This window comes from Thunnus maccoyii, chromosome 2, assembly GCF_910596095.1.
Source record: "Thunnus maccoyii chromosome 2, fThuMac1.1, whole genome shotgun sequence".
Taxonomy (NCBI): Eukaryota; Metazoa; Chordata; class Actinopteri; order Scombriformes; family Scombridae; genus Thunnus; species Thunnus maccoyii.
In genome coordinates, this window is record NC_056534.1 from 29,149,570 (window position 1) to 29,167,241 (window position 17,672).

At 41.1% G+C, this 17,672-nt stretch overlaps 3 protein-coding genes across 6 annotated transcripts in view; 1 reads left to right on the plus strand and 2 right to left on the minus strand.

The window, feature by feature from the left end:
* LOC121887623 (protein Hook homolog 2-like) overlaps nt 1–9,713 on the minus strand; it is a 29,168-nt gene extending 19,455 nt beyond the window's left edge. For 2 of the 3 annotated variants that reach the window (XR_006093014.1, XR_006093013.1), the window contains exon 1: nt 9,167–9,489. The gene's annotated coding sequence lies outside the window, so the exon portion shown is untranslated. Of the gene's footprint in view, nt 1–9,166; nt 9,490–9,658 lie in introns of those variants that run through there. The other variant, XM_042398545.1, reaches the window with a different exon arrangement.
* Nucleotides 9,714–9,830: 117 nt separating this feature from the next.
* On the plus strand, nt 9,831–11,478 carry LOC121887614 (transcription factor jun-B-like). The gene has a single exon (XM_042398533.1). It carries the CDS (start codon nt 10,150–10,152, stop codon nt 11,140–11,142), a length of 993 nt encoding a protein of 330 aa, XP_042254467.1. The 5' UTR covers nt 9,831–10,149; the 3' UTR covers nt 11,143–11,478.
* Nucleotides 11,479–12,696: 1,218 nt separating this feature from the next.
* On the minus strand, nt 12,697–17,384 carry prdx2 (peroxiredoxin 2). 2 transcript variants are annotated; one of them, XM_042397292.1, is made up of 6 exons: nt 17,277–17,384; nt 16,141–16,267; nt 15,765–15,918; nt 13,950–14,072; nt 13,466–13,596; nt 12,697–13,095 (listed from the first exon to the last, which is right to left on the minus strand). In XM_042397292.1, exons 2-6 carry the CDS (start codon nt 16,241–16,243, stop codon nt 13,013–13,015), a joined length of 594 nt encoding a protein of 197 aa, XP_042253226.1. In that variant the 5' UTR covers nt 16,244–16,267; nt 17,277–17,384; the 3' UTR covers nt 12,697–13,012. The 2 variants fall into 2 exon arrangements, with proteins under 2 accessions (XP_042253226.1, XP_042253237.1); XM_042397303.1 differs by lacking the exon at nt 17,277–17,384 and adding an exon at nt 17,167–17,234.
* Between the last annotated feature and the right edge of the window lie 288 nt (nt 17,385–17,672).

The window sequence follows — 17,672 nt, forward strand, 5'->3', positions numbered from 1 at the left end:
TATGTCTTTATCAAAACAAATTAAATCTGTCAGTACCGAGAGATTTGCAGTTTTTTACCATAACCCCTCACAAGACTGACTGCTGTGGAATTTACAGAAACTGAAAACATGAAAAGCGAAATATACATACATACACATGTGACATGAACATGTATTTGTGAGTGTATGTGTCATGTTACCGCATGACTAAATGGAGAGTGTGAATGTACAAATGACACAAATGAGTCTCACGTTTACAAAAAGTGTCTGTGGTTTGTTGTTTTCATGGGGACGCAGCCTTTGTTATTGTGGGCTAAAACGACCTGCTACTGTGTGTAATTTATAATTTGGCAATTAGAACTTTCCCTTTGCAGGTGCTGTTAATGATACGCAGTATGTGGCTGGCCCACACTACCACCCATACGGTATAACCTTTATGCATGTACTGTGTTGCACTATAAGGTCTGGAAGCTGTAATAAAGCAGTGAGTAATGTATCAGGAAATTCTATTTACATCATAGAGCTGTCAGATAAAAGACAACTAGGAACAAAGGGCACAACCAGAATCATCATACACACGTCAGTAAAAGGTCTTGAAAACAGTGGATACAGTAAATGATGGAGCAGACACGGCAGTAATATGTCTACATTCAAGGTGTGAAATGTCTCTCTGTGCAGATTGATAGTTGTATATCGGCTGCCACAAATGATCTAGGGGCTTGTTTTATGGTTTTGAATAGATGCATTTGATGCACAGATATAAAAAGCATTCGCCTTTGATCGCCTTTGTTCTCACTCATTTGGCTTTCTTAGAATGAAACCAACTATCCTTTGGCAGGAAAGTTCCTGTCTGTCTATGTGTGTGTGTGTGTGTGTGCACGTATAAGTGAGTGTGTGTGAAAACCCAAACTGGTGAACCACTTCTGGTAAAGAAAATAGAAGTGGGCTTTACTCGTTGGTGTCATCTCGACATTGCTGTGAAACAGTAAATTATGAGGTTGAGTGAATTGCCTCTGACTGCCGAATTCAGACGAATGTTTAAGTGGCTCGAATGACTAATTAGGAGATTAAGTTAGCATGTATTATGACTGTAATCCCTCTCACTGTAGGCAATTTGATTATGAGATTAATATCATGTTGTGCTATGTGCATTATATCATGGGATTGATATATTGTGATGACATTGCATAAGGCACTGTAACAGCCACACAAATACACACATGTATTCATGAAAAGGCTTAAACTAAGACATTTCAAGCTTTCAAAGTATGACCAAATCTCTCTGAAAACTATGAAAGCCGTAAACCAGGACAGCGTGGGCATTATCAGTCTGCTTTGTTATCAAAATGTACATCTCTGTGTAAAGCACAGTATGATGTGCTCACTCTTCTCATGAATGAATGAAAGAATGAACGGCTGAAACTGACTTTGATGATCTTTTCTGTGGTTTGGGGCAATCACGGAAGTTACATACTGCTCACCTAGATAAATCTACGTACTAAGTGCTCTACAATTTCCTCTTCTGTTTACTGTTACGCCCGTTATACAAGGCTCAGAAATTCATGATAAGTATTTTCGGGCAGCCATATCATGGCATCCACTTCTGTTCACTTCACTCTGCTTTATTTCCAGGAAGCAATAGAGGCTAGAAGTGCTGAGTCTCAATGATCATCAGACAGTGAGAGGCATCAGAATGCGCCTCGAGCGCCTACACAGTTTCAACCCAGCTCGCACCAATGATCTCGCCAGTAACCACGCGATTAGACACACTGTCCTTTCCCTGTATCTGTTTTGTGTCTTTTTGGTAAACATTTCTCATAATGCAGGTGCCCTAAATCACAGGCAGGGACACACAAAAATGCAGAGAGGTGATATGCTTAGACTCACAAAGCACATGGCTTTGTGAGTCTAAGCTAGTATATGGATCAGCTATATTTATAGAAATATACACATTAATACATGTAGAGAAAAAGATGTACGATGAGATAAATTAGAGATAGACTAAAAAGTTCTTGGAAATCAGTTTTCCTGGTGTGTTGTTTGGGTTTCAAACTCCTACTACAGCAACCAGATATACCCATTTAACCTATTTTTCTATATCAGGAACAACATCTACCATTAGTGACACTGTCTCTGCACTGAAAGATAAACATAGCTACCGTCTCTCATTTAAATTACCTGCTGGGAAATTGTGTAGGCTGAAGTGAGGCTCTAACCTCAAACCAATACCACAGCTTCTCATTTTACACGTCGAGAGTAAATAAGCCAAGTCATTTACCAGCTACTGTGATTAATGTTACACTTTGCCCTTATGTGAATGAGTCCGCTTTCTCACAGGTCAATACATATTTTCACTCCATCTTTATTTTCACAGGAGCGATGAGTTCAGTGGAGGAATGTTGCAGAAATGCCAAGTGGGAGGGTGAGACATTTACACGAGGTCGGACTGTGCAGAGACAATTTCAGGGCCTCTGATCAGGCCTGAATTGAGTGACAATGAAAAGCAACCTAATGCTTAACCCAGCCTCATCTTGACAACGTTGACTAATCAAAAAAGGAACAAAAAGGATAAAATGCATGGTAGATATGCAACAACATGCCTTTTCACAAGTGCATGCAAGCCCAAATTATACTATTAAGGCTGTGTAAGAATCTTTTAATCCCAGCAAACACATGTGCAACAGCCAACATTTTAAGAATAGTTCAACTTCTTTAGAATTCTCTTATTTGCTTTCTTGGCAAGAGTTAGAGGATAAGATTGATACCACTCTTCAGGCTGCAGACGATAACTTCATTGTATTGAACGATGAGGTGTACCCAGCAATGACTCAGTGAGTAATGTGTGACTTATTAAGGTTAATGAAGGCAGCAGCCGAATTTAAAAATTGTATCTCACATCTCGGTTTAATGCGTCTCGTATAAAAAGCTACCGGTCCTGTTTGAGGATGGGTTAGTGACGCACATGCAGCCCCCTCATGAGAAATCCCAGCCCATAAATCAATCAATTTGAATGATTATCTGCTCCTGATCGTGTCCTTGTTCTTGTTCTATCCTTGTCCTATCTGTTGACCTGTTACCTTGAATCCAGGCCTCAACCTTTTCAAGCCTGCTGTTGCCACACCAGCACCGCAGCTGGCACATTACCGCAACTTTTGAGGAAATGAAAATGCGGTGTACCCAAATCCTCCACACCCTGGCCTCTTGCCGCCTCACATTCACTTCTCCTATTTTCACACAAAGAGGAACTCTGGACCCACGTCAGACAGAGGAATCAAACATCCGCAACACATCCCACCTCTCCTCCCTGCAGTTTAGAACAAATCTGAATCCAGTTGGTGTCTGTGTGTTGCTAACTGAGGTGAAAAACAAATACAAAAAGGCCCATACAGTGCTATGCTGCTGCCTGATAAGATATATATTGTTTTGTATGAGCATTTCATTTGATCTATTATGATGTGGATTTACGTGATCAGATGCTAGACTATGTCACTGCACTCTGAGCAACCTTTTAGTCACTTACAGTATGTCAGCCCTCATGGTTTCACAGCAAACGTATGATGTGTCGTGTTTGGGTGCATTTGCAGAGAAGGGTGTGTTTGGCTTCTTACTCAGCTTTGTCACTTTATTATTACGCTCATTTAACACCAGTGTATGACCTGCCTGGGACCTTTTGTGTGTTTTTTTAAATAACAGCTCATATCCACTTGAGGTACTTCTCCTACAATGGCCAGAAAAGCAAACTCCTTCTCTTATTATTAGAAGGCAGTTATCAGTGATGACTGCATTATACACACAAATGTACATAGGCTTATAAAACATACACAATAAAATTCATACTGGGGGATTTTTTTTAGCCACACTAGCAGTCGAGGGATGGTAGGAAGGCAAAGACCGAAATATCTCAATATATACTACATGGATCGGCGCACTATTTGGTACAGACATTCAATGACTTGGGAGATCCCCTGACCTCTCTGCCACCATTAGGTTCACATTTGTGGTTTTGAGTGAAATATCTCAACAACTAATGGATGGATTGTCATGAAATTTGGTTCAGAAATTCATGTTCCCCTGAGGGTGAACCTTGGTTAAAGGTGATCCTTTAACTTTTCATCCAGCACCATCATCAGGTCGAAGCTTTTGTTGTTGTTGTCATTCTGACCATGTTAGCATGTTGATGTTGGCATTTAGCTTAAAGCTCTACTGTGCCAGTACAGCCTCACAGAGTCGTTAGCATGGCTGTACTCTTGTTACTATATAATTGATCAGAACAAGACAAAGGATGTTACAGTCTCCAACAGCATTGACTAAAATATGTCAAAATACTTTTAATACTATTATTATAATCAACACCATTATCCTCAGTTTCGTCCCCCACTTAAAATTAAAGGATACGTTTGCGCATTTTTCAAGTCTGTCTTAACACAGTACTGACATGCCAATATGTACATGTTGCTGTAACAATTCCTACTCTCCATACTGACCCTGAAGTTAATCACCCAGAGCGAGTACATTGTAAGAGATGGAGGACAACATCCACAGCCCTTGTTCTGTGCAAACATGCATTCCAAAGTATAGCTGAAGCTATAATGAGGCTTCAGAGTTAGCTAAATCGAGTTGGTATTTTCCAAAGTTACAGTCTATTTAGTACAAAATTCCCTCTTTTTGTTTTTGTGGAATGAAGTCCCTGGAGGGATACATTCTGGTAGCGGCGTGTTAAGTCTGCTGACTCTATCTGGCTTTCACTTCTCAAGACATGCTCAGAGTAAATTTCAAAGTCTGCAAAGTGCAGATTTGATAGCTGGAGTATTCTTACAGTCTGTGTTTTTGGACACAAATATTTTGGTAGCAACCCGTGTACATATGAGCATGTCAGTATTTTAGTAAGACAGGCTTGAAAAAACCCAAACCTATCCGTTAAGTTCACATTTTCGCCTTTTTCAAACCAAATAGGCAACATGAGCCAGCTCAATTAATAAACCAAACGGGCATGTAAAATCAGATTAGACCTAATTAAATCCTGCACTTCCTGCTGTTTGCCTTTTTTACAGATTGGAAGAGTGACAGGGAGTTTAAGCATCCGTGTAGATGGAGGGGAAGTGGGAAGGACAGCTCCATATGCGTTATGTCAGCCCGAGGGGACAGCTGGGTCCGACTGTCTTTTCCTGCCACACTCATTTGGCCCCAGCAATCATCCTGTCTTGTGCTAAAGGTCTCTCGTCGCTACAAGGCTCCTTGGCACTATCTGGGAGCTACAGACGAAGAATATGCTGATTAAACATGCCTTCATTAAAACGATTACATGCACAAGGCGGTTCAATTTCCCACAGGCAGCCAAATAACGAAGAGGGGGAAGAAGAAGAAAGAAAGGGCTTCTGGTGTGGGGAGGGGGTTCAGTTCAGAGAGGAGAGAAGGGGGTGAAAGAAAAATTGAAAATGGCTGCTTGTTAGTACTAATTCAAGTGACCCCCCCCCCCCCCCCCCCCCCCCACACACACACTTAAAGAACTGACTAACAATCTTCTGACTTAATATGCTGTGTGCGGGAGTGAGTTGTTGTCTCCTCGTGGGGACGGCCAGCTTTTTGCCCCGCCGAACACCCCTACCTGACTCACCACACCCACAGGCCACTTCCAGGTCATTGAGCTTCCAGCACAGAAGACCTTGCCAAAGACGCAGGAGAGATGTTACTTCTGGTTCATTTAATGAAGCTGGCCAGTGTTTAGTGCCTGAATAAGCTGTGGAGGTCGTGATGGGAGGGAAGGAGGGAGTTAAAGTCATGATGAAGGCCAAATGAACGTCATCAGCTTTCAGGCGTTCTTACAGTTTTGTCCTTTTCTGACAAAAAGTTTTGTATTTGAAGTCAGTGAAGTAATTATAGAGAATAGTCAGACAGGATTCAGAGGTAGCTCTGCTGGTTGAAGTGTGATGTTTTATTTAAGTGATCTTCATAAAGATGTTCATATATAAAACAAAATTACAATTTGGCACATTTCTGGTAATATCTCTGCCCCAACCACTGAAATTCAAACCTCACAACAACATGTCAGCTGTAAAAAGGGAGATGCCTGAGAATTTACAGCGTAGCTACAACACACTGTGATGCGGCTTGGCCAGCAGGATATAGAATCATTGTGAGACAATAGAAATGAATTACTCATTCATCATTTGAGCACTAGCTAGAACTAATGTTCAAAATATCAAGTTATATTTAGACTGTCATTAGACCAACACTGAGCCCATTCCTGGACCACATTAACAATAATTGTGGACTTGAATTACATTCAACATGTCCAATAAAACCCAATCTTCTTATTCTTTATGACAAAACCTACTTCAGGTATTCACCAGAACTTGTTTATCTGTATTTTACTACTGTTTATTATCATTGTTTTATTTTTGGAGGAGGTATAGGGGTTTTTGTATTTCTGTTATAATTGATCTCATGGTATATTTTTTTTTCCCCTTTGTGAATATTCATGTAAGCTGAATGAGTTAAACCATTCAGCTAAAAGAAATTATCATGATTCTTTCAGCGATTGCAGACAACCCAAATTTCATGAATCCAAATTCAAACCATTATTTTAAACATACCATCTCTTAATTTCTTGTAAAGTCAATTTGACAGATAATGACAAAACCTTTACAACCTTTCACGCTGTAGTTAAATCAGCTCTGTCAGCAAAAAAACTAATTGTAATAACTGAGTGGGTACAGGTGTGTGATGAAGATAATAGATTTTCCTATAAATGACACGCTGCATGGCATGACAAATTGAATATTTCCTCTCATGTATGTTTCTGTGGGCTTCTGCCTCTCACAGTTCCGTTCACCTTCCCTCGGTCTCTCTCCTGGGTACTGCCAGCAGTCACCACATACCCCTATGATGTGCTAATAGCCAATGAAAAACAGAAAAAGTGTCTTTATGTGGCTCAGCCACAGGCGCCGTCTGCAATGATTGCACCTATATGCTCCTCTGTTGCTTTCATGTGTTCCCTTCATATTCCTGCTGCTTTTGTTCTTCGTCGTCCTATCTGTCAACCTTAATCACACCAGCGCTCAAACACAGTGACAGAATTGCATGTATGAGGTGTTTGAACTGTGCTTCTGTGAATACTCTGTGCATAGCCGCACATAATCATGTGCATGTAAGCAAGAAATTCTTCACAGCCTCGCAGCCAATTAAGGGTCTCAAATAGGAAAGTCCCATGTAAATAATCCAGCGTAGAGTTTCTAGCGCATGCAAATTAAGTAACTGCAAACCACAGAAGAATTTTGAATGTTCCTCACTCAATCAGGCTCAAGATGAGATTCTGAGTCACATATTCAGGCCAGAAAACAAAAGCAAAAACAAAATAAGTAAATAAATAAAATGAAATATTCCTAAGAATCATCATCCCCTGAGCCATTTATGTACAGTCTTATACACCATGCAATAGGAGGTCAGTGTTTTGTGACATCTCATATCAGTAGCCTAACTATGGTGACCTTTAGTGAGTAGATTAGGTCACTCTGAAACTGGAACTGACCACTGAGTGATACTTCACTCTGTTTCCCTGAAACTACTTCTGTTTCTCTGCTTCCCCTGATGTTTCTTCTCACTGACAGGAGACCTGACCAGCACATCAGGCCATAGTTTCAGTGGGAGGGACTCAGACCAAACTGACCACTGCATGACTTCTGACCAAGCTGAAAACTTGAGGAAGAGCATAGTGTTGCATCAGCTATAGCCTAAAAGAGTTGCTTTGGCTAATGCCAAAGTTTGAAGGGTCAATCTGGTTTTATTATATGAGAAAAACACCTATTAACAAGTTAAAAAGAGTTCAACCTGTAATTCAAATTCTGTATCAAATGAAACTGCTGAAATTTGTATGGCCACGGAACACAGCCAGGTACCGATCAAATCGAAAGTACACTCCACCAAGTTTGTACATTTAAGTTCAGTCTACTCGTCATGAGGAGTACCAATTGACTAGTACTAACTAGTACTAACTGTCAAAACAGGTATATCATGTCTAGTGAGAGCTTTCCAAAGAGAAAACAATCCTGATGATGTCATAAAGTAATCTCAGTATCTCAGTTTGAGAATAGAAAGGGAGAAACAGAAAGGGAAAGGGGTCTGAAGAGAGACTTAAGTGAGTGCATTACAGGAAAAAGGCGCTGCACACTAGAGACTAAAAGTCAGAATTTCTCAGCCTCTGCTGCTTCGATTTTGACTATTCTTTCTTTAATGAGTCCTGTATGTTTATGGAGGTGCAATACTAAATCGCTAGAATACCTCTGTAAACCCTAAAATACACACAATAACTGGACAGTTTTTTACAGCTCAAAAAAAAAAAATCTTTCAGATCCACACATAACAATGACACTATGAATCCAAAAGTCCAGTTATTACCACAATATCTGTCACATTTTCCTCCTCACTGGAATGTCTCATAACATGTGTGTACCCAGCTGCAGACTGCCAGAAGAGTCTGTCATTGAAAAAAAAACAGGAGATGTTGTCGTTGAAAATTTGACTCGACTGTGAACGGTTTATATTTAATTGAGCTTTTTTTTTTCTTTGCGGGGAGGAGGGTGGGGGCTGCTTTTCTAAGTAAAAGATATTCTATTGAAATTCAGCCCGGGAGAAAAGCTGATACTATCAGTTTGTTCAGTGTTTCGACTGACATGGTTGTGAAAACGTAATGACTTTCACTTTTGGTTGGACAGTTCCTTTAATTCCATTTTTAGATCTATTAAGCTTTAACTTTCCTCTGGTCAATTTGCCATTTTTAAAAGATTAAATACCTGATGAGGTCCTATGATAATGAGGAAAACACTAACACACACACGTGACCTGAGGATAGGTAAAAGCAGAAGGTTGGAAAGTCGAACAGAAGACACAAACATGCGTGGGCGCATGGCCCTCTGGGAAGTGATTCAGAGGTTATTATCATACAGAGAAGACAAAGATGTCTTTCTATCAAACAGGTGTTCAGTTTAGGGGATATGTCTTCAGTCTGAAATACCTTCAAGGCTCCGTCATTTGTTTACGCTCCTGTAATTTCTATAGGAACGCATAAAGTCTGAACACTAGAGAAGTTCAATCTGGCTCCACTGTTTTTACGCACTGTAAAAATTGTGAGAATGATCTGATTATCCTCCACTTATTGGCCTATTGTTTTTACTACATGAGTATAACTTACTTTAACTGTACCTGTCTGATATCCTGAGTATGTCTTCCTCTGCCAGACACCTATTATGCTTCATGCATTTTTGAAGACATCACGCCCAATAGTTTACGCACCCTCCTCACCTAACCATCCTGTCCCCGCCTGCAGGGTGAGGGAGGGCAGCAGTGCGCCTCCTCCGCCTCCCACATCCCGGAGAGCTGGATGAGCGCCAGGAGGGGATTGGCTTCCCGCTCATGTCAGGGAGGAACTGGTGCGCCAGGATACCCAAATATGGACTGACCGATATCACTTTGGATCGCATGACTCAGCGCCAGCCTATATATCCTTATGGATGGGACTGTTCTGAAGGACAAAAGTGGATGTTGGTGTGTTTTAAGTGTCCCAGTAAGGCTGGAATAGGCTGGATTTTTTTTTTGATGACTTTGAGCTGTGAGGCTCATGTAAACTGACTTGTTCATAAAATACAGAGTGTGGATGCGCACTTTATGTATTTTAAGTGTTTACCTGGGTTGAGTTTCCCCCCACGCCGATAGGCCTCGTCTTGTTTACAGTCCTTGTTCCTGGCAACAACGTCATGAGTCTATGACAGTCTATAAGGTGGGGACTGCTGAGGAGACAACCAATCAGCTACAAGTTGGTGCTCGGATCATATAAATACCGCGGATCGCGTCAGCCGCTTGTCATTTACGAGGAAACTGAAGTGAAGCTCATACTCTGAGCGCAAAAGACTCACCTACACACGAGTGGAATGAAAACATCTGAATTAGTCACTGGACTCCGCCTTTGATTCCAACTAAAGGTACAAATCGACGACTTGGTACAGTACAGTTCCACTATTTTGGAAGTTTTGCTCTGTTTTTGATAGCTTTGATCTTCAGTATAATAGTACAGCGGGACTTTGTGCTTGGAGACTGAATCAGTCTGGACACTGAAGACTCGGTGTCCAAGCAGCATCCTTGCAGCGCACTCTTGTATTTGACTGTCTGATTTGAAATATGTCCACAATAATGGAACAGCCTTTTTATGACGACTCGTTTCTCTCTGCTTATGGCCATCCAGGCGCAGCCCTGCCAGACTACAAGCTGCTAAAGCAGAACATGAACTTGAACTTCTCCGATTCATATCGGAACTCAAACTTCAAGTCACAGCACCTGCGCGCCGACAGTGATTTCTATTCAGCGGGGACGGCGGACGTGGGCTCCCTGAAGCTCGCCTCTCCTGAACTGGAGCGACTGATCATCCAGAATAGCAACGGGGTCATCACTACAACGCCGACACCTACCCAGTATCTCTACAACCGCGGGATCACAGAGGAGCAGGAGGGTTTTGCTGACGGTTTTGTTAAAGCGCTGGACGACTTACACAAGATGAACCAGATGGCCCCCCCAAATGTGTCCATCGGCACGGGTGGCGTTGCCTGCTCGGCGCCCGCCTCGGTGTTCGGCTCCTCCATGCAGCCAGAACCGCTCGAGTACACCACCCTGAGCAGCTGCACCACGAACCCCAGCCTGTCATCTGCTGCCAGCTACCCCTCCACCACCATCAGCTACCTGCCACACCACCAGTATCACCAGCACCCCCAGGCCGTTGCGCACGGCTCTCACCATTTCCAGCACTCCCTGGCCGGGGCCGGCATCCACTCGCAACGCTTCGGGTTGAAAGAGGAGCCTCAGACAGTCCCCGACATGCTGAGCAGCGACAACAGCTCTCCGCCGATGTCCCCCGTCGATATCGAGAACCAGGAACGCATGAAAGCGGAGCGCAAGCGGCTGAGGAACCGGCTGGCAGCCTCTAAGTGTCGGAAGCGAAAGCTGGAACGCATCGCTCGCCTGGAGGACAAGGTGAAAGTGTTGAAAACAGACAACGCCGGACTCTCAAACACAGCTTCTGTACTGCGGGAGCAGGTGGCCCAACTCAAACAGAAAGTGATGACACATGTGAGCAGTGGCTGCCAGCTCATGTTAGCGCCCAAAGTGAAGTCTTACTGAAGAAACAATGCACTTTTTAAAAAAAAACACTGGACAACAACTGCACTGACAATTACACCATGAACAATGTCTTTACACATTGTCTGTATGAGAACTGGATCATTATGGTTTCTTTGGCTCAAAGAAAAGTAGCCTACACATATATCATACAAGACTAAAACACTTTGGGCATTTTTGACTACGTTTTTAAAAGTGTCGTCTTGGCTGTTTACATTTTACTTTATTTGTGATCAATTCTGATGTAAGTTATTTGTGTTTGTCGGGTTGAGCCTGATGAGCCTGTCTTTTTTTTACTTGTACAGTATATATTTAAGTAAATGAAATTATGAAATAAGAGATATGTGGTGTTGTTGTTTGTTATTGAGGTAATGTCTATTTTTAAAATGTCCCCTCATAGGAATTACTGCAATAGTCTATTTCTCGTTAACTAACCACACTGTTGTCAGTGATATTTCTGGTCAGCAGTAAAAGTTTACAGCAGCAGCAGTTGCTTGACGTTGGAGACGTCCCAGCGTAGGATTGTTTCCTTATTGACGTACATACGTCAGTCCATATAAGGTCAATTTCGCCGAGAAACGTCACATCACGAAAGGTTTCCGGGAACTCCCTCCTACATTGCCCGTCAGAGAGACTGCGCTCTCCCCATCACGCCCCCTTCACACCACAATGTGTGTGTGTAGATGAAGAGGTTTGTCAATGAGTGGTATATTCAGGTTTGGGGAGTTTCCCTATTCTGCTTTCAATTTCCCAAAACAAGCCGTGAGAACACTAGTTCAGGAAAAATGGTTGTAGAAAGTTCCAGACAAACATGCAGAGCAGGCTTTCTTTCTGATGGTTAAAAGTTGGTTGCTACTTACAAGAATTGGTGTCAGCAAATGATGTCAGACCCAAATATTGAAGACTAAAGGTCACAAATTATTTGTAGGCTCCACATGTAACAGGAAATGTCCTAGAAGTTGTATATAATCTTTGACATAAATTATAATTATGTTATCTGGACAGAGAAAAACTTACATGCCGTTTAATGAAATATCAGATATGTTTTTACTTCGGTTAATTTAGCAAAGAAGTGTCACCCAATGTTACCTCCAAACTAAATGGGGAACAAAAACCGTAGACATCACCCTGGTAAAGATATAAAACACACTGGGATACATACAGATGGTTATCTTCCTAACCAGTATAAAGTATCTGTGGTTGGGACAGTCATGCAGGACTGTATTAAGTCACATCCGACAATCCCCTCTTTCCCAATGAGCCTCACTGTTATTTGGCAATACCAGGTTGTTGTTCTGAGTCACAATAACTCCAAAATTAACCAATACTTGATGATATTGTGACGTACTCGAGTCCTCCGCCAGGCACACGTCCCAGGTCACATACAGCAAACGTGTCTGTTTGCATGATATCTCTAAGTTGTAAAGTCACTAAACTTAGAAGGCACCAAAAACTCATTCAGGAAGATTGATGGCACCACCTAGAGGTCACAAATGGAATCACATTCACTGCATAACATACAGCAGTCCAGAGACAAAAAAACTTCCAACACCTCAATCATGATTTTCCCACGGCTTTAATAATGATGGCAACATGAGTTATTAATGACAACAAGGAAAAATATCAATACTTTTCTTGGAAAAAAAAAAAGAAGAAACAATACTAAACTTTCAGTGCTTGAGACTATGAGGTTGTCCCACCAGTTGTACACCAGACGTACAAAGATAAGATTTGCAACAAAAGGATTTTTATCTAACAACTGAAAATTTGTTGGGTTTAATAGATTAGATGCCATGAGGTACTGCTTCACAGGGACACCCCTCATCTGAAGGCAAGTGCTACAGATAGGAAGTCAGCGAGAAGACCTTCACATTTACTGTTTGGAGAAGAAGTCTTTGCTCTTCTCGACGTCAGGGATGATGGTGGCGCTCCCAGGTTTCCAGCCAGCAGGACACACTGTGTGCAGAGGGAGAAGGGACAAAGTGTACTGTAAGGTATCTGTGACAGACATTGAACTCTGCATAGAGCAGGAACAAAGTGCAAGTGTGAATACCCAGGAGAGTAAGCTAATAATGCAAGGTCATGCGTCTAAACTACATTTACTCAAAGTTAGTTCACCGCAACAGGAAACTTCAACAAGAAGAAATTTGTTTCCTATAGATAAGTTTACGTGTGATGATCACACAACAGTTAAGAAAAAACCTGCTTAAACTGACTTTTTTTCAAAAAATAAAAACAGAAGTGATACTTGTCAAAGTGCCTGTTTACGTTACGTGTGTTTTAAACAACCTGAACAGAAAAAACAGCGGACTATTCCTTTACTCACCCTCGCCATGTTTGTCAGTGTGCTGGAAGGCCTGGACCAGGCGCAGAGTCTCGTCCACAGAGCGACCAACAGGCAAGTCATTGATGGTGATCTGCCTCAAAATGCCCTTGTCGTCGATCACAAACAGACCCCTGAGAGGCACAAAGTGAGAGGTTTAAGTATTGTGCAATAGTGGACATTCCTGGTCGATAGTCACAGTTATTCTGTATGATCATCGTGTCCTGATACTACAAATTTTAAATTGTTATTAACCGACTGAAAGCACAATATTGCAAAACTTGAATCTCATTGTGTTTTCCTTGTTAGACACACATTTGGATGCCAGAATATAAATCGGTTACTCCGAGTCACCATTTCATAAAAACTGTTCATTCTACTTCATTTAGTCTCTCCACACTTTCAGTGCGCACTTGGTTATTAACGTAGTCATCATACAGCAGAGTGAGTATTATATTTTATCAAGCTCCCTCTCGACAGTGGCTACCTGTATGCGATGCCGTCATCCTCCTTCAGTACACCGTAGTCTCTGGAGATTGTCTTGGTGAGGTCTGCTATGAGGGGGATTTTCATGCTACCCAGACCTCCCTGCTTCCTTGGTGTGTTGATCCTGTAGGAAAAAAAAAAGACAATATATCAGCAAATCAAAAAATCCCATTTAGTGTTTTAAGTGCACCAACACTGCAGGACCATGTTACTCTTTTCTTATTCTGATACACTTCAAGCATTTAAAAAAAAACTCCCCATCACTAATACATATTGCATGTAGTGGTACTTTATATATAAACTTTGTTTTAAAAAGGTGATGTTATACACAGAGCATAATGTATTTTTTAAGGTACTGTGTAGAATCCTTCCAAGATCTCAAACAAGAAAACTATTTGTATAACAGTGGACAAAATAACTAAACTCATGCTGCAAGATGAAAAATATCTTTGGAAATCTAAAATATAAATTAGTTTTTTTAAATAACTGGTTCAATAAATGGGGCTTCCTACAATACTTAAACAATGGAAAAGCTTATGCTTAACAGGATGAATGACGGAAACAAGAGCAAGGCACCAGTCTGGGATCTCGTATCACATTGACTGATAAGTCAGTAGTATGAATGTTGCGTCCTGATAGTAATTAATATTACAATCTGTTGCATGGATTTTCTTCTTAGTTATATTTTATTAACAATCCCTTGCACTTCTGATTTTATTAATTTTGTGTTTTTTTGTTTGTTTTTATATGCCACTGATGCTACATGTAAGCAACAAGGAATGTCTCACAATGTGAAACACTGCACTGTCATGCACCAAACATATAATAAAAATTTGAATTACAAAATAAAATGAAATATATAATAATAATAATAATAATAATAATAATAATAATAATAATAATAATAATAATAATAATAATAATAAATGAGGCTTCCTTAAAACTATAATGACACACTGAAACAAGACATTGCGTGTTGATCATACTGAGGTAACATCCACAAAAAGCCAAATCTAATTTTAAACTGTAATACAATACACTCAGAATTGTTTGGGCAGTGTAACTCATGACACCAAATTTCTCACAACTTCTGATTCCTTCTAGAAAGAGCAGTTTGACCGAGAGACCGTTACTTCTGCTCCGCATATCAGGATTGAGAACTTATCGAGAGAATGCAGAGAAGCAGAGTGAGAGGAGATAAACTGATAAACTGGGGTGGGTATTTCTTCAGATCAGCCAAAAAACCCCATTATTAACGATGTAATTAGAAATTGCCAATCTGACAATATCTGCTGAGTCCCTATCCAATATTTCCTTTTCATCAAAGTTTATTACACCAATCAAAATTAATTGTCAATCTCATCTAAAGTTCTTAAGAGTTACACTTAAGGTCTTATCTAAAAATCTTAAGGAAGTAAAGTCTGCACTACAGCTATTGTCTAATAGCTTTCTTCTTTTTCAGAAAACAAGTCAGTGTTTTGTATATTTGTGGAGATACACAACAGTTTGATCTGCTGTGACACACAGTTCAAATGCATCATCAGTGCTTTAAAGACACTGTTTGTCTGCAAAATAATGGCTGAAACAGAGGCAGTAAAAACTGTTGCTAATGCGGCTCTACTTGCTGACACATGCTGTCAATGTGGATAACATTATTTGGCCGGTGTGTGTTTTAGCTAAATTCAATTATTGGCCAAAATGCTAATCTTGTGAAGCGTCTGGACACACAAAGTGGTGAGGTCCCCAGTGCATTCAAGCACATGAATTATAATTAAACTCAAGTCATGGTTTCCTTTCAGCTAGCAGGAGTTCTCACCAGGCCAGGTGACTGAAGTGAGAGTCGATGGAGCAGCCAATAACCTCACAGCCAATACTGCGGAACTCCTCTGCCCTGTCGCTGAAAGCCACAATCTCAGTGGGGCACACAAACGTGAAGTCCAGGGGGTAGAAGAAGAAGACCACATATTTCCCTGAAGAGCACAAAATGAAGAACTGATTACAGTCAACCCACTTTAAATATGCTCTTAATAAATAAAAACATTGATACTTTTACACAAAATCAAAAAGGGTGGGTTTACATGTACTGTAAATACAACGTTAGACTGACAAACAGAAATAGTTAACAAAAGGTACAAACACTAAATAATACTACCATTTGTGTACACAATCTTTGTGAAATAACATCACGTTACCTTTGTAGTCTGACAGTTTGATGTCCTTGAACTGTCCATCCACTACAGCTGTGGATTTGAAGTCTGGGGCAGGCTTGCCAATCTTAGCATTTCCAGAGGACATGGTGGTGGTGGTGGTGGTAAATGACTGAGAGAGAGCAAATATAGTGACTAGAATATTCCTGACTCTCACGAACCATCATACAGATAAGTCAGCCTGGGTGGAGCCTGAGGCACCACCTGGTAGCAGCAGCAAAATGCTCAACATAAGCACAAGAACAAACATTACATTTAAACTTGAAAAGACCAAGTGCTTGAGGCTTAACTACCCAGGTTTAGCAGCTCTTTCATACTTGGTGCACTGCCTAAATGCTTGCTCAGTTAGAAAAACCATGTAAAGTCACATGCAAGTCATGTTCAGCCAGCAGGGAACAATAGCCTATTAGGAAGCTTACATAACCATGATAAGCAAAAACCACTAAGGGGTCACACTTAGCGGAAACATAAACATGTCTTTATAAGAAGGATGTATAGGTACTTTTATAAATGTTGGAGTTTTATCTCGTGCAACTATAGAAATACGTTATGTTACACGTTAAATATAATGTTGATCCAACCAGGCCTTAACAACAGCCATGAGGTGTTTAATTTTTGAAATTGCTGCAAAAAGGGTGATTCAACGCACACTATGTGCAGTAAGAAACGTCTCTATTTGTTTGCCATGATCTTAACTCAAAAACAGGCAATATAGATGAAAATCCTTTGTCATCTTGAATATGCGGCTGCAAGGCACATTGCTTGGTCAAAGTTCAGCCATGCAGTTGAGGGCTTTACAGTCAAAGTAGGCAGTTAAATTAATTGGCAGCAGCTAAGATTAAACAAAGCGAGGGTGCACTGCCCTGTCTTGCCAGTAAGCCGCAGCCACAGGGACAAAGAAAGAGCCAGAAACAGGCCCAAATACTAAAGGAGAGGAGCAAATGACCCGCAGAGCCTGGCTAACTTAGCTTCACGTTAGCTTATCTAACGATAGTAAACCAGTTTCTTCACCCTGTCTTTGTTCCAGGCCAAATGGTGACTACTGCTGGCCGAGCCGCGCACATGTACTGTCAAGTAGTGAAAGTGCAGAGTCACACAAACAAAACATTTTATTTCCTCACCTGTCTTTACGTAAAGCCGAGGAGAAGTTGGCAGAGCGGAGGCGCGCTGCTGGCAGGAGGAGAGAGGACTCAGAGCAGGGACGGCTTAGAGCAACAAGCGCCTAATTTTTTTCTCCCACCCGTATTACGTGAAGACCCGCCCTACTCTGGCGCTGATTGGCTAGTACTCGATTCCTTCGTTTGTTAGATTGGTTAGGTTTAGGTTTGAGGATTGAGATTGGTCAAAGTTAGGGTAAGAATGTCAGGGTCAGAGCCAATCAGAGGCAGAGTAGGGCGGGTCTTCACAGAATGCCGGTGGGAGATAAAATAACGCACAAGAAGCAGGCGGCGTATTATTATTGCAATACAAATAACTGTACAGGGAGCATTAGAGATAAAATAAAACAAGTGTTTAAA